Source organism: Rhagoletis zephyria, unplaced genomic scaffold (assembly GCF_001687245.7).
Source record: "Rhagoletis zephyria isolate East Lansing unplaced genomic scaffold, Rhagoletis_zephyria_1.1 Rzeph_scaffold_07989, whole genome shotgun sequence".
NCBI classification, from domain to species: Eukaryota; Metazoa; Arthropoda; class Insecta; order Diptera; family Tephritidae; genus Rhagoletis; species Rhagoletis zephyria.
In genome coordinates this window covers 857-19,154 of record NW_016165071.1, presented here as the reverse complement: position 1 = coordinate 19,154, position 18,298 = coordinate 857, and the positions used below count along the sequence as shown (strand labels likewise).

Below are 18,298 nucleotides of genomic sequence, written 5' to 3'. Positions count from 1 at the left end.
TATCTTCGCAAGTATTAGTCCTACATAATTTGGTAACTTTTTTTTAGCACTTGAACTTTGAGAGACTTGGGCGAGCCTAAGATATTGACCAAAAATTTTCATATTTCACACAAAAATATTTTTTAGAGCATAATAAACCATATTTTTGCTATTACCAATCAAAATTTTAAAAAAGTGCATTTTCGGCCCACGCGACCCAGTACATATTTATGTAGCCAATTTACAATGTTTTGAAACAGAAAGCATAAATGATTTAAAATTTGGAAACAATTTTATGCAGTTGCTTTTTTTTGACTTCTAGCTCTTTTCCGAAAGTAAAAGGACTTTTTTTTATGAAATAAATATAAAACCACATACGTAAGCACGTTAATTTTATAGGGCTTGTGGATGTTATTACTTTTACATTGATAAAGATAAAATGTCGCGTCGAAAGTTGTCATGCCTTCTGCGTTTATAATCATTGATATTCTGAAGAATTCCTAAGAAAGCTCTAACAACTTTAATGTTTATTAGAAAAATATATGTATGTAAGTGGATGTGAATGTGCCGGCATTCGTATACATACATATGTATCTAAATACTCCTTTTGTTCTGGTTCATTTTATTTTTACCACCCCGCTAATAATATAATTCTCTATGGGAAGACTCTCTTTGTGTAAATACTTATTCTCGTTACCTCTCACAATTTGGATTTTTTCAAATTTCCTTTGAGCCTGCGCAGTATTGCGCACAACAATATCTACAATGTATTTGCGTACATACATACATATGTATATGAAATTTTCATTAGTTCAATGACTCTCAGCCAATATTTGTATATGAATGTCTCTGAACTGTCTCTCAATACTTGTACTACCATAATTGCGCTGAATTTCTCTGCAATATCCCCCATGTCTGCATAAAATTGTGTTTAAAATATTTCACTTGGGGCTTTTAGTTTATTTCCGTTCAGTTGAGTTGAAAGAAGGAACGCGTTCTTTTCTACTTTCAGTTGATTTTCCCTTAATTTCATTTGGGTTTGCGTTCTGCATTTTCGTTTCGTCTTTCGGTTCGGTTTTTAATAATAAATAAAATAAATAAGACTTTCCAAAAAAGTTTGTAAAATTATTTTTTGTTCAGTTCCGGCTTAGTTTTGGTCTTCGCTTTTCTACGCAAATAAACTAAAATACCGTAATCGGGGATTAATTACACATTTACTAAACTAAAAAAGTAATTTTCATCACTCCATATAAATACAACTCCTATTTGATATTTAAGGATTAAGTAAAATTTTAAAATTAATTTAATTAAATACATAAATTTCATTTGGAATAAACTTAGTCCAAAAAGCCAAGATATTTTTTGCCCACCTCTAATGTGTTTCGTAATCGAGAGAAAATATGTGCCGATTCATCTTTTGAAAGTGGAAAATTGCAAAAATATTTTCTGTTATCCACATATATTCTACTTGTCGGTTTACCACCTACATACTTATTTAAAGATATGTGCTCGCATTCGCATACATATACATATACGAGGTGCTGCTTAAATTGGATTATGAGAAAATTGCATAGAAAAAAATAAATAAAAATACATATATTCCATTATCATTTTTATAATTTTGATTTGTTTAATATCTTGGAAGTGTACAAGGTGCAACATATAATAACAATTCTGCTATAACGGCAAGGGAAAAAGTAGATTCCGCAAAAAAAAATAAATACGTACATATGTATATGCGTACAACTAACTTGAAATGGCATTTATAGTAGAATAAAATCTTATACAATATGGTGCAGTGTATGACATAGCATGACTTGCCAGAGTCAAAAATTGTACCGCGAAATTCTTCGCTACTGCAACAACTTCCCCTCTATACCTTTGAAAACGACGGGAGATCGGCTAAAAATATGCATGTATAGTAGGGTGGTCCAAAACATTTTAAAATGCTAAGCTCTCACCCCTCAGGATTTTTCTAAATGGAAAAAAGAGTACCGTATTTTCTTGTTAAAAAAAAAAACACATATTTCGAAAAGCCATTTTCGTAGGTAAGGTGTAGAATTCTTGAAACATAGTCTTCCGATCGAAATATATGTAACCGGAATGGCCCAGATTTATTCTGGCCAAGGACTGTCACTCCAACAACATCGCAAAAAATCTTGATTTTCAAGAATTCTATAACATTTCTACGAAAAAGCTTTTTCCCTATATAAAATACACGCAAAACTTCGTGGGCTTTGAGGCAGTTCTAAAAATATGTTTGTTAATATAATGAAAAAATGCGGGTATCTTTTCCATTTTGAAAAATCCTAGGGGGTCGAGAGCTTAACATTTTAAACTTATTATCCCCCCGCATGTATTTTTGGACCACCATAGTGTATTAATATCCATCAGTCTATATTTTAACATATGAGGAAGTCCAAAGCAAAACGTAATAAATTCACCAAAACACCGTTTTTTTGGTTAATTGTTATGTGAGGAAGATTTATCAAATTATTATTGCGTTTTGGTCTGAACAAAAAGTATTCATTGCGTTTTAGTTGGATAAAAAAACAAATTTCGCGTACTAATTGAACTAATCTTAATCAGCCATCACCCTTTAGCCACCGCGCAACTCGGCCAAAAACTCATTTTCAATATATGCGTATTAGACTGATTAAAAAAACATACTATATTTTTTAAACCTCTCTCTTCAATACCTCCAGAGGTATGTCAAGATATACCTGTTAACAGCGCAACCCTTAATATCAGGTTTAAAATGTTGCGCATCACCGATTTCTATTTCCATATAAATTACTTAGAAGAAATTGTTTTCAACTTTGGAATTTGTTTTCTCGTCTTTGAATTATCGTACTGAAAAGTGCGATACATACAGTGACTGAAACAAATGACCAGGTGTTGATTTTTTTTAATAATATAATATAATAATAATATAAAAATACCGTCCAAGCTCTAGCCAAAAACATATACATAAATCACCGTTTCAAACTTTATACAAAACTTAAATTCCACAAATCTTCATAAAAATTTAAACTTTTTAATCTGAATCTTTAGTGCAGGATTTAATGATAAAAAATCGCGTTGATTTTTGAGAATATCTTTTTGGGGACTGTTTTATTGAAGTTTGCTAATTTTTGATAGATAACGAGCCATGCATACATACGTGTCTACAAAGTTTAGCGCGTGCACCTGCTGTTTCTTAAAACTTCTACAGCTTTTTCTACGAAATTTGTTATTTTTTTTTTTTTTGATATTTCCCGTTCATATTATAGCTCGGATCCAATACTTTTCGCGAAAAATCCTGTAAAACTGTCAAACAGCAAAATTACTCTCTGAATTGAGAGTAAAAAGTGAGTAACAACAAAAAGTACGGGAACAAAAAAAACCATTTTTCCTGTAAAAACGTCAACCAGTGATTGCTTGACACTTTTCATTCTCTACACAACAAGACGCTCTCATTTACAGGATTTTGGAGGATTTTGGAGTACGGGAACATTTTTCCTGCAACTTCCTGCAAGTTCGTGTAAAATCCTGTAAGTTCATGGAGTACTGGATCAGAGCTTATGTGTCACAATCATATGACAGTAAGTATACCCAGCGGAACAAATACTCGCAAATGATACCGGATGCCAGTGAAATACAAAAAAAAAACTCTTGCTAAAGGCAAATGTGTTGCTCCGCGGGATTTGTAGATTTGTATGTGCATTTACTAATGAAAACCCCTTATCTAAATCTGAGCAGGGCGATAAAATTACATGTGGAGTTAAATGCGTCTAGGATTACGATTACTTTAATCCCAGTTTCAAAATATTTTGAACTAGGATTGAAAAAATCGTAAATCGTAGTAGTATTAGATTACAATTATGTTAAGAAAAATTAGTATCACATGATGTAACTTTTAGCTCAATAAATATCAGTTAAAACTACTTTTTTAACTGCCATTGTATATTTTACTAATTTCTAAATGGTCAAAGTCTGGCTATAAAGAGAATCGATGCTGAAATAATTAGAAAGCTTTATGTCTGACCTTTAATTAGGTAAGAATTACGTAACTATCTGAGACCCTCATCATCCGTGATTCCAATAATTCCAATGTTATAAAAAAATAGGGTGATTTTTTTTTTTAAATAACAATATTCTGATCCGATTCGGTTGGCAGCCACGACTTTGAAAACATGATTTTTTTCAAAGTTTTCATTCCTGGAAAAAAATAATTAATTTCCATATCCACCTATTTAGCTCGCTATAAGCACAAATTTTTCAAACCAGTCGCAGAAGAAAGTATTAAAAATGAATTACAAAAACTTAAATCGAAAAACGTTGATGACGTTACAGGGTCCCCAAATTCTGAAACAGCCAAAGGAATGAGAATGAATGAATGAATTCTTTTTAAAAAGCTTTAGAAAAACCTGACATCTGGTTTGCTTGTAAGCGCTGTTTTAACACGATCTCGCCATTATGCTAGATTATTTAAGTGAAGATGAAAGTCAGAAGAATACATCGGACATTTTCAACCCCGATGCAATTATCATTGCTTTTTATTAAATATAATGTTCCAATTATAAAATTCAAGTGCTATGTAAATAAAATAAATAGTATTCAAAATTACTAACTTTTCCGTTTTTTTATTTAGTTACCTAAATAACTTAATTTACTTGTCTATTTGTTTCTTAAAAATACTTGACATCCTCATTCGCATCCGCATGCGGATGATAGCTGTAAGACATCCGCGGATGTCTAAAATTCAACATTCGCAACATCCCTAATGCATATGTACCTATGTATGTGTGTACAGCTGCGAGCACTAAAATAGTAGTGTGCACTAGAGTTGTCAAACTATCGATGGCACTATCGATAGTTTCAATTTTTTTTAGACTATCAATACTCATTGATAGTTTTTTCTTATACTATCAAAAATATCGATAGTTTAGTAGGACTATCGATCATCTCTACCAATTATTTTGAAATTATTTGAATCTTTTAATTTGATGCCGACGTCATATTCAAATATCACGCATTTAGGCCAAAATACATACATATGTTAATCATAAAGCCTGTTTTGTTTGTATAACTTGTGTTTGTTTTTGAACTTTCTAAGAGAAGAGAAGTATTTTGGCTAAGCATTTACTTAATTTTGCATGATTATAACTTTTATAAGATAATATTTATTTCACTAAAAACAAAGCAACCTAACTGATTTAGCGCTATCGATAGCGCTATCGATAGTGCTATCGATAGTTTTGTTTTTTTTTCGAGACCATCGTGAATATTGATAGTTTGTCTGAAAACTTATCAAAACCATCGATGGTGTGACTATCGATAGTTTGACACCTCTAGTGTGCACCTACGGTTAACATATTTTTAAATTACTAGAAAACCAAAATAATAATTGCATTCATTACATTGAAAAACTGAAGGACGATTTCATAACTAAATTTTGGGTCAAAAGAGTTTTATTTACATAAACACTAAAAAAATTAGTTCATGTAAGATGTGTTTTCATGGAAACTAGTGCGAGCAGAAAAATAGTAGTACATAACAAAAGGTTTTAAATTTGTATTAAAATGTTAATATTAATACTAAAATTTAGCACAATTACTTAGTATTTGGTAGCATGACCGTTGTTTTTAATCACTGCTGCATAACGATTTCTCTTGGAGTCTACGAGGCGTTGACATCTTTCCTGAGGTATTGACAACCATGCGCGGCCCATAGTTCGTGGTTATTTTTTGGTTTTAGATCCCATACGGGTTTCTTAAGGTTGGTCTAAAGGTTTTCTATAGTATTGAAGTCAGGAGATTGAGCTGGCCACTCTAGGACTTGAATTCCGTTGTTCCGAGACCACAATTTTGCTAGCTTACTTGTATGCTTCGGGTCGTTATCCTGCTCTAGTACCCATTTGAGTGGCATTTTCTCTTTAGCGAATGGAAGCATAACATCCTTCATTGTTTTTACGTACTTATTCTGGTCCTTGATAGTTTTTATCCAAAATATTGGGCCCCACACCATGATATGAAAAAAACATCCCCATACCATAATACTGGCCTCCATGCTTCAACGTCTTTGCAGTGTACATTGAATGATATTCCATATTTGGGGGGCGCCTTACGAACTGCCGAGCCTTTACCACCGTATATAAAAATGTTTGACTCAGCCGTCCACAGAATGTTCCTCCGCTTCCGAATAGGCCATCGCAGGTGTTGTTTGGCAAAATCTAGTTTGCGTATCAAATTATTTTTTTTCAAAAGCGGTACTTTACGTGGACTTCTAGCACAAAGTTTGTGTTCTTGGAGCTGTCTTTTTACTGTGTGAACACTACATGGTAACTTTAGGCTATCCAAACTTTCTAAAGCTGACATTGTGGGACGAGTCTTCGAATATTTAATATTGATAATTCCTGCTTACCACCCCGTTTTTCAGGTTTATTTTGGTACGTTAACGTATTTCGAATTATGGAGGCTGAACATCCACCAATTTTTTCCATTGCTTTATATATTTTCCCCATTTTTTAATAAGGTTTTAGTAATTTCATGTTTTTCGTAACCTCGGTGCAGACTTCGTCTATTCCGGCTAAATGTATAACAAACCAAGTCATTAAACATACTTGTCATTCCAAAAACTAAAATATTTGGAATTGAAGTTAAATTTTGCGATTTTTTCTGTTATGCGCTACTATTTCACTGCTCGCCTTAAATGCCGTTCACAACAGGGCATACTTCTAAAAAAATTAAACCGGAGCTGTTGAACGGTTTGAAATTTGCATAGAGTCAAATCATACACTAAAGATGATAATTAAAAAAAAACTCGATTCCAATATCGCGTAGTATGCGACATCAAGGGCATAATGCATCTCACAACTGCGCACTACTATTTCAGTGATTGTAACTGTATTTTGATGCGGTTTTCTTAACGAAGTGGCCAATAGCCATAGAAGTCGAGTTAACTTTTATCAATCCAGCTGATGTTTAATTTTTGGATAGGAGTACTCTCCGGAAAAATATTTTTTAATGGGTTACCTTGGAATTATAACTGAAACTTAGTAAGAAATACTCAATACAAAACAAAATAATGCGATAATATTTAGGCGTAATTATATTTTAGCCTATAAAGATCGCTGCCAGTTTTCATTCATTAATAAAGTGTAGCCACTGTAGTTATTTCACTATTGGAATTTACATTCATTCTTCTTTAAATCATATTTGTTTCAATATTAAATTTTTATAAAAGTTCGCACTGACTTATTTTCGTCTCTATTTTCTACTTTCAGAAAAATACACAAATTAATTACAAAGTGTAAGACATTAAATATTCCCAAATGTAAAACTGTAATGTATTTTCAAATGATATTACAAACATACTAATAACAAATGAGGGATACGTATATTTAAGTAGTAACCGAACAGTTTTTTACATAGCAAAAGTGAAATAGAAAAACTTTTTGTAAATTTAAAGTCTTGCTAAACCCACCTTCGCAGATTTATAAAAATTATGTGTTAGAACGAGCAGTGTCAACTTACTTGCCTCGTCTAAGGTAGGCAAATAATAAAAAGTTTACCGATTTAGCATAACTGGAAACAGAGTACAGAGTGATTGAAATTAGAATTTTGAGAAAATCAACTTGAATATAACATCTACAAAGTTGATCTGTTTTCAGTTATGCCATCAAACTATTTTATTTATATCACATTAATTTCGATTTATTTTCAGCGCTGCACTTTTGCGTCTAAAAATAGAAACGATATCAACTCATAAATAGTGAAGTACATTAAGCAACAAATAAACAGTATTATTGTCTATTCGGTGAAAGCAAGCAAAACCCAAATATTTACTTTTTTGAAGACAATCATTGTTAAAAACTAAAATTTTTATATCACATATAAATCACTTAAACGTCTTTGCTAAACATTTACTTACGGAAATTGTATCCAAGATAATTTGTTAAATTTTCTCATATTCCGTGCTGTTTTTGTTTGTATTCTGTTTGCAACGAAAACCACATATTCAAAATAACAATATTTTCGTTTCTAAATGATGACTACCAGCGCTAACAGCAACAACATGGTCGAGGGACAACAGCAGCAAAATGGCAGTAGTGGTGGCTCCGGAGCTGGCGCTGGTAGTGGTACCGCATCAGCGGCTAATACTAATGCCAGCAATAATAACAATAACAATGCTAGTGCTATTAACAATAATATGGAAAGTGATCCAAAAACCAATTTGATTGTGAATTACCTGCCGCAAACCATGTCACAAGAGGAGATACGCTCATTGTTTGTTAGCTTCGGAGAAGTCGAAAGCTGCAAATTGATAAGAGATAAGGTGACAGGTGAGTTAAATGAACGAACATTTTTATATACATATGTATGTATGTACTTATAAACATTGTGCCATTTTTTTTTGTCCTTTCGCCCAGGTCAAAGCCTTGGTTACGGATTTGTTAATTATGTTAAACAAGAAGATGCCGAGAAAGCAATAAGCTCGCTCAATGGATTGCGTTTGCAAAATAAAACCATAAAGGCACGTTATCCAGATGAATGTGTTATGTATCCACCTTTTTAAAATATAGTTTCCTCACTGCAGGTGTCAATAGCCCGTCCTAGCTCAGAATCAATAAAGGGTGCAAATCTATATGTATCTGGTCTTCCCAAGAATATGACGCAACCAGATCTCGAAATACTATTCAGTCCATATGGCAAAATAATTACCTCAAGGATTTTGTGTGACAATATCACAGGTTAGTGATTTAAATAAAAGAAAGTAGCATACAGGCCAATATACACACACATACAGTGACTCAAACAAGTGTTCACGTGTTGATTTTTTTTTAATATTCACAATATTTCTCAAGTTTAATTTTTTTTCTTTTTTTTCTATAGAAAAATTGTCCAAGCCTAAACCAAAACCGTATAAGTTAGGAAAATTCAACAAATTTTCATAAAAATTTCAAACCTTTTATTCTTTATGACATTTTGGGTATGTAGTTTTATAGCCTTATAATTGCAATATAATGAGGTGCAAATTTCATAATTAATTTAATATCTTTTTTTTTCTTTTTTTGGTGACATATCTTGCCACTTTTTTCCCATATAAGCATGAATTTCTTATGAAATAAAATGCGCAAGACAGTTCGCCACAAAATTTCAAAAAATCAAGGCTTGTTTTTATAAATTGCACTTGTTATCTTGTATTGTATGGGCTATAGAGCTGCATACCCAAAAATGTCGAAAGATTCACAATAAAAAGTTTGAAATTTTGATGAATATTTGTTGATTTTTTCTAAATTTTGTATAAAGGGGTTTGGGGAGCTTTGCTGGAGTGACAGTCCTTAGCCAGATATAAATCTGGGTCGTTCCCATTACATAGACCTGACTGTAGTGGGAACGAATCTTTGATTTATATAGTTCTGGGCACGAATCGTCACATACGATAATGTATTACTCGTCACGTAAAAACTCTTCATCCCATTTAGCTTATACGACTGACGTATCACGTAATTTTCTTTCGTATGGTTTTCGATCCGTGAACGGGTGTTATGATTCGAGCCCTGGTTAAAGCTTGGACAATATTTTATAGAAAAATTACAAAAAATTTAACTTGAACAAAATGTTGAATATTTAAGAACTAAATGAGTGTAAGTTCGGGCTAAGACGAACGATATATACGCGGCACCCCTATTAAATATACTTTTTTTTACCTTTCTGAAAACTACCGTTACGTGGTTGTTGTTGTTGTAAGTAAGCGCCGGTGATTTTTACTCCCATTTCAAATATTTTCGATAATATGTTTCGTTATAGGGCTTTCGCACGAGGCGATTTTTCAGGCCACTTTTAGTTGAAAGCAAAAATCGCCTCGTCCGAACGGCCTTTCAACTAATCGCTTTCAACAAAGTTGGTCGCCAGCCAACTTTGAGCTCGTTCAACTTTTTTTCCTTGNACCTTTTACTTATTTCGTTTCATTCCTCGTCAATTATTTTCTTCAATAGAATTTTGTCATTCTTATTCAATTCTGGTTTCCCTGCAAAACATTAATTTTTTATTAAAATGCGAGAAACGGATTCTGACAACGGGCGAGAGTGGTTCGGTCGCGGCTTTTGATCTATCGGCTATCACCCACGTTTTTCTGAAAATAAATTGTGTGCTTTTTCTATTGGCAAATTAACAAGGCTTTTTGAGTGGTTGCTTTTTCTTTGTAGTGTTCTGTGCTTGGCAGTGCTAGCATACTGCGCATTAAAACCCCGACTCATAATTTAACGTCGCGTTTAATTTAACTAAATAATTGGGAGCAGTTTTAATAAATCAGGTGAGTGATCTTGGTTTCCTTTCTAGCTGGGGCGTTCCCCCAGTCGTATACCTTTGTAAAGTATAAAAAGTCTTCTCATAGTGCCTCTGAAAAAGAATAAAAAGCTTAAGCTGCCGCTCGCGGCACTAAGCAAACCCAAGAAAATGGCGCGGACTCCGCAGTCGGTGATTCCTGAAATCACCGATGCGGATGCTGGTGCTACAAAAAAATTGAAAATTATGGACAATGTAGAAGTGACGGGTTTTTACGAGCTCTCCAAAAATGGAGGACTGGTAAAGATGACTGAGGTAATTGGTGAGGTTGTAAGTGATTCTGCTGAAGCCATGGCGTGTGAAAATGCTGAAAATGGCGGGAAAGTGTCGTGTGAAAATGTGCAAATGGGCGGGAAAGGCAACTCGGCTTTTTCAACCAATGACGAATGGCGAGATAATCGCGCGCAAAAAGAAAATTTTTCTACTGTTTACCCGCCAAATTTTGGAGGAGAAGTCTTTGTGTTGGTTGACTCTTCAGAGTGCCCTAACATGAAAAATGAAAAATTCACCACAGGACTGACACTTTTTGGTCAGATAAAAGACCTAAGATTCAAAGACATTGACTTTATAAAGGCGGTTGGCCGTACTTTATACAAGGTTATCTTTAAAAACGCATATGCGGCAAACACGTTTTTATTGGACGACAAAATTAAAAAAAGAGGATTAAAAGCCTTTATTCCCAGAACTGCGCTAGAGATTTATGGAGTGGTGAGGGGTGTCCCCACCTGCTTCCATGAAAATGAAATTCTGGCTGAGGCTAAGTCCACTATACCCATAATGTCTGTATATCGTTTTTCCCGCAAAGATGCCTCTTCTGGTTCAATTATTCCCACGACAACGCTAAAGATTGGCTTTGCCGGCAATGATATCCCAAAAGAAATAATCTATAACTACACCCGACTACCTGTAGACTTTTACATACCACCCCTTCGTCAATGTGACAATTGTGGCCGATTGGGACACACCAAGCTTGGCTGCAAGTCAAAAATAAGGTGCCTTAAATGCGGGAAGAATGAATGCAACAGGGAAAACTGTGATAGTAATGAATGTATTCTTTGTGGAAGGAAGGGACATTGCGCGAAAGACAAGTCTCTATGCCCTCACTGGGAAAAGGAGGAGTCAGTCAATCGCATCAAAGCGATTAAGAAACTAACAAGAAAAGAGGTCCTTGACATCTACTACCCAAAATCAACCAATAGATTTGAAATCCTTGAGAACGATGTTACCAATTTTCCANACATTTGTAAAAATATATTTAGTAAGTTTTCACTCTAAGCTAGCAACATGTTTGTGACTAACTCAAAAAATTAGACCACATATCGCTCATTTACTTCAATAGGGTCACATCGCAAAAAAGCAACAATTGAGAAAAACGACTTTATAGTTTTGAATTCACATATCGTTACCTTAATTCTCGAAGGCCCTAACCAATACTTTTTTCGAAACTGCGTTTTTCACAGATTTTGGTAGGACATATTAAAATAAAAATTAAAGTGTTGCTACCAAAAACAACGGAGTTACATACATACCACTTTTTAAAAAGCTGTACATGTTTTGATATTCTTTATGATTCTGTAAAATTAAAATTTGTTGTTTATGGCCTTTGTGAATTAAAGTAACGGTATAAACCCATTGTAAAAATGAACACATGTTTTATTCTAGCGAGATGCTGGTAATCGATACAGCTTTGAAATTGAATGACACAACATAGAAGAAGAGGTGACTGTAATTTCTGATTATTTAGCTCAATATTTGTAATTTTTGGATTATGACACTATTTACATAAGTAAATGAGCGATATATTAAATATTTTTTACATATGCTATTTTAAAATTTCACATGATTGGCGTGAGTGGGATTTAAATCTAAAAAAAACTAAATGCCATCGATTTTAATCATGAGATTACGGTTGTAAATTATTTTAACGGTACTCGCCCAAGTAATAAATATTTGTGAATTTACTTCTCAGGACTCTCAAAGGGTGTTGGCTTTATACGCTTTGATCAGCGCCATGAGGCCGATCGTGCCATTAAAGAATTAAATGGAACCATACCGAAAAATGCCACCGATCCCATAATTGTAAAATTCGCTAATAATCCTAGCAATAACAAATCGCTACAGCCTTTGGCCGCTTACTTAACACCGCAGAATGCGCGGGCTCGTGGGTTTCCTGCTGCCGCCGCGGCTGTTGGTGCAGCTGCCGCCGCTGCAGCCATACATCCTTCAGCAGCGAGCCGATATAGGCAAGTGATGTTAGATAGCTTCTTTTGAAAGTTATTTTTCGTATATAATGCTTCGCAATATCTTTCGTTCACAGCTCAGTGATTTCACGCTATTCACCATTGGCTGGTGATCTATTAGCTAACACAATGCTTCCCGGCAATCCCATTAATGGCTCCGGTTGGTGCATTTTCGTTTATAATTTGGCTCCTGAAACCGAAGAGAATGTGTTGTGGCAACTTTTTGGTCCATTTGGTGCAGTACAGTCGGTTAAGGTGAGTTGCAGTTCCATTAGAATATGTCGATGCGGCTGCTATATAGAGTTCATTTATTTTAATCGCTGCTTCCGGTACGGTAGGTTATACGCGATCTGCAGACCAATAAGTGCAAAGGTTTCGGCTTTGTCACCATGACTAACTATGAGGAGGCTGTGGTCGCCATACAATCGCTTAATGGGTATACTCTGGGCAACCGTGTGCTTCAAGTCAGCTTTAAGACGAATAAAACAAAACAAACGTAATTATTAACGAAACTAACTGCTGTTATGAATGCCACCGCCACCAAAACAATAAACCTTACAACAACACCGACACAACCCTCCCTGTTCAGTTCCAACACCACCAACAAGAACAAGAACAAGAACACCACAACCACCACCACCACCACCACCACCACCACCACAACCACCACCAGTATCAGTTTCAACTCCCATAACAGCACCGAATTGACGTTGATGCATTTGAATGGCGGTGGTAGTGGTAGCCGTAAAACGAGCAACAACAACACTAACAATAACAACAAACATAACACCAACAGCAACAACAGCAGTCAGCGCAATAACAGTAACCGCCAACAGCAACAGATCCAGCAACAGCTCAATCGTAAAACACAGCTGCCACCAACAGCGACTGCAGCAGCTCGAGCGACCGACTTACAATCTCTACTAAATTTACCACCACCTCAGACACAACATCAAGCAGCGGCAGCTGCCGTTGCAGCAGCGACTCTAGCAAATGCAGCCGCCGCCGCATCATTGAGCACTTTTGGTGGCAGCGGTGGTAGTCAGCAGACGGGTGTTGGATCAACGTCAGGACGTAACACACTTCCTACTCCACCGCAGACACAGGCCCTAATAAAGACGGCCAGTAAATTCATCTACAACAAGCCACGCAATCACTTTGAGCTATTACAGCAGCGCTTGCAGATGCAACAGGAATTTGCACAACTACTGACCAGTGTTGCGGCGAGCAGTGCAGCAGCCGCTGCGGTACATCAGCAGGCACAGCAACAACAACAGCAGCGGGGACGTGGCGGTGGGGCAGGGGGGAGCAATTTTGCGGGTACACCCAGCAGCAGTACCCGTGCGGCACAAGCAGCTGCAGCAGCTGCAGCGGCAGCCAAAAATTCACTATCTTCTCTCTTGCCTTATTCGAATTGGTTCTTCTAAGTTACTCTTCGTTTGTTCTATAAACATTTATTTAATAGTTTTAAGTAAAAAATGATAAACAATTATTAACACTGAGTTTTTGAATTTTTAACATTTATGTTAATGTTTATTTAACTGTAAGTTAATTTTATTGCGTGGAAGCAATATTTAACGAGGCAATGAAATTGCCTTGCTAAATCTGGGAACTAACGCTTAGACAATTTATTTCTTTTAGATATCACCAGTAACCCCATCGGGATATACATATTTATTGTTGTTAACTGAATGCGTTTGTTGTTACAGCTCTAATTTCTAAAATAAAATAATATTTGTTTAATTACCTACATTATTATTCTTAAGCTTAAATTTGAACAAGAATTTTATTTTAGTTTGCTTGGTTGTCAAAACAGATAATTTCTTTCCATTAGCATATATTTTTATGTTGCAAATTTCTGGGATGGAACGATGAGACACTGAAGTTGTTTGAATGGAATGTTCCAACAGTTGTGGAACGGCTTAACTAAACTCACTTTTTAGCATTTGAAATTTTCAAATCGAAAATTTTCAATATGCAATTTTTTACGATATCCAATTTCGTATTTTAGGAACATCATGGAACTAAATTTCGCAAGTAAATCGATGGAAGCAAATTTTAATTCTTTGCTTTGAGATATTCCGATCAAATTGAACATCTTTTAAAAAATTAGTAATACACACATTTTAATGATATTTATTGTTGAAATTCTCAAGCTGATAAACGTTCTCCGAATTCGGCGAAAAAGTTATTAATTTTCAACTGATTTGCAACTTTGGGTCAAGCCAAACCAGATTGTATAATTTTTATATGAAATTCTATTTCCTTAGAAAATATGGTTAAGTTTAACGATCTCAGTGTTTTATCAGTTTTGCTCAGCTACGGAAAATGTTTTTGATTGGAAGATAAAGAGCATTGTATTCAGTTTAAAAAAATAAGCAAAACTGAAACGGCATAATCAAAATCAAAATAATGTAAAAAACCAATTATCAGTTTTAAAGTGCACTTTATTTTACTAATTTATCAATAGCGTTAATTAAAATAGTGGGTCGTTTATGGATATCAACGCCACCTCAGTTGGGCAACGCCACTAAAATAAAAATTTGTATTATGAATAGCAACTATAGTTAAGTGAAGAATATCGAATTTTGGGGTACTTGTAACCAAGATTTGAGTTTACACTTAGAAACAGTTAAAAAAAAAAAAAAATACATTTCCTCAATCAAAATTTCCGCGGCAACTAGAATAATACACGCAGTTGCCAATATACTGACTCAGTTGCCCGCTTTCACTTTCCATCTGTAATACAATTTCAGCCACTGGCAACGCGACTGAAGTTCGATTGCCATCCATAATCGACCCACATAAAGTCATATAATATATATAACTTTTCTTTTGCACCTTTTTTATAAAATCTAAATTACATCATGCGTTTTTAACAACTTTCTTTCAAGGAATTTTTGTTTGTTTGTATTCTCTTACCATATATTGTAAGTAAAACACGAATTGGAACTATATTTAAAGCTGTATTGAGTATGCAGTCATTTGTACATGCATTGGTTTTTAATTATATAATAAGTATAGCCGTAGTCATGTCGGTATATTTTCCAATGCGACACATAAGTAACAATCCAGTTTTAAAAAGATCTATGACAGAGGATTATGCTCTATAAAATAAATACATATACACTTTTTCATTACCTTTTTGATGCACTCGTAGAACTAAGCAAATGAGGGGTGTATCTCTCAAAAGTTAGCATTCACGTCTTCGTTATCTACAAGTAATATAATGTATATGTAGCTTAAAAAAAATATTTAGAATAATTTGCCTAATTCAACTATGATGTTGTGAAGAAACAGCACTTTATACACATATAGATACATTAATCAATCAGTAATCTTTCTCCAAACAGCTAAATAAAAGCTATTTGCTACACTATAAATGTCTTCGTTTTATATACATACATACCTAAGAATTTTCACTTAACCTTAAATTAAAAAAACAAGGACAATAGTCATATGTATGTACTTAAGGTAAATAAAATATAAAGTAAAAATCAATTTTGTACGCAAACTAATTGTGAAATAACTGTATTATGTATGTGTACCCTTTGCAAGTGAGTTTTCGCTCATTTTCCAAATTTATCTAAAATAATGAAGAAAGAATATAAAATAATGAGAAGTATTTGTTGAAAACACATTCTATCCGTTGTAGCAAATTGTAATATAATTCCAAAATTTTGAGAGGCTAACCGATAGGCTTGCACAGAAATTTTTTTTGCATATTGCAATTGTCATATATACTATAAATTTGATTAAAAAAGCTATGTTATAGAGCTGTATTGTAAATGTGCTGCATAAAAATAACAGGGGGTGGTTTCGCACCCACCTAGATTTTATATACTTTACAACAATAAAATTCACTGGAGAATAATGGTTTTTAAACAGATAACCTAATAGTAAGCAAATGTGAAATCCTACAATAATGATTTTTGGTTGAAAAGCAATCTAAATATATACATATCCATACGTATGTATATGTATGTATGCACATATGCATATATATTTTTTTTTTTTTGCAAACTCAAGTTGATGGCAAAAATATTAATAAACCATTTATTGTTTGAAATATAAAAGTTTACGGATTTCTCATTGCTTATATTACTCAAACATATATTTTAGTTTTTGTTGTTTTGCTAAGTGCTATATTGAAAAATTTATGCAACTAAAATAATGAATATTATAAAAAGTGAATTATCTCAGTAGTAATATGAGAAATATGCAATAAAAATATAAAAATCTACGAAAACTATTAGATAATTGCGTCTATTCTTTGTCCAATAATAAAGATCCAATTAAATATTTGCTCAAAAAACAATAACTCTCAATAATAATCGGAAAAATAATATATACATACTCATGTATATAAATAATAATAATCGGAAATTGTTTAAAAACTATTTCATTTGCTTGTACCTCTTTGCATGTTTATGTTTGAAATATTATTTAAAAACGAAAATTTCAATGTGAGATTATTAACCGACTCCACAAAAACGAGAAGGTTATGAATTCTTCGGACCCCGTTTTCAATAGTTATTTTTTTTTTAAGGAAAGGTGTTAACCTCACAGGTGTGTCCGGTCATTGGATCATGAAGAAATTAACGATAATCTTAAATTTTTATATGGGAATTGAAGTCGGTTTTGTTTTTTGCTTAAAATTACCTGTTTTATTATATTGATATTATCTTTGTTTTCCTACGAGTCCCATATTCGAAATTCTCCTCAAAATCAATACGGCGTAATATTGATCCTTTTATTAGATTTTATCGTTAGCAACAAAAGGCAAATTTTACAGGAGAGGTGTTTTTATTTCTCCCTTAAACAGTGTAACACACGTTATTTGGATTTAAATGGGCAACAACAATATTATTAAATAGCTTCAGTGCCAAACACTTAATACTGAGAAAGTTTATAAAGGAAAGGTGTTACCTCACAGGTGGTCCCATTCTAATTTGGTTTAAATCCGATCATTAGATTGTGGTGAAACACTTTGATTTAAAGGAACGTTTTTCGTAAACATAATTCACTTTTACTTTTACATTTTACTGTTCAATGATTTTTCAAAAATTTCCTTACTTTTTCTTCATTCATTATTTTGAGCCATGATAAAAATATAGTAAGGTAGAACCGCTGAGAGTCACTTTTAAAATTCTTGACATTTCCAAACAATTTAATTTTTAAATTTACTCACAAACTCACACACACATTTTCAGTTTTCAATCTCAAGCAACAACAATTTCGAACAATTTCTATTTTTTATTTTCACTTTTATATGAGTTTAAAATGTTGGCAAACTTCAAAAAAAAATCATGGCCGACAAATTGAGAGAACGGTTCTACCTTGCTATGTTTTTATCATGTTTTGAGCTGTAAAAACGAAAATATTATTTTCGGGAATAAATTAATTAATTTTGGTGTTAAATAGCTTTATTATCGATTCACAATAAGATCATGAATAGATTAACGATAATCTTAAATTTTTATATGAGAATTGAAGTCGGTTTTTTTTTTGCTTAAAAATTACTTGCTATAATACTGTTTTACGGCTACTTGAGGAGACTACGTTCTTGGAAATCTAAAGGGTTAATATTTTCCATACAACAAAGTTAAAGTAACTATGTTGAAAAAAAGTGTTGCTTGATGCTTTAATGTACTCATGGGGTGTATAAATTACCGGTATATGGCATGTGGGCGTGATTTTTGTCCGAGTATAAAAAATTTGAACCGTTACAACTGTGCCAAGCTTGGT

General features: G+C 33.6%; 1 protein-coding gene across 1 annotated transcript; it reads left to right on the top strand.

The window, feature by feature from the left end:
• The first annotated feature begins 962 nt into the window (after positions 1 to 962).
• LOC108374673 (ELAV-like protein 2) lies at positions 963 to 16,796 on the top strand. The gene is made up of 9 exons (XM_017630662.1): positions 963 to 1,209; positions 7,247 to 7,510; positions 7,687 to 8,305; positions 8,393 to 8,496; positions 8,560 to 8,713; positions 12,280 to 12,553; positions 12,628 to 12,805; positions 12,889 to 13,046; positions 13,347 to 16,796. Exons 3-9 carry the CDS (start codon positions 8,008 to 8,010, stop codon positions 13,975 to 13,977), a joined length of 1,797 nt encoding a protein of 598 aa, XP_017486151.1. The 5' UTR covers positions 963 to 1,209; positions 7,247 to 7,510; positions 7,687 to 8,007; the 3' UTR covers positions 13,978 to 16,796.
• Positions 16,797 to 18,298: the final 1,502 nt, after the last annotated feature.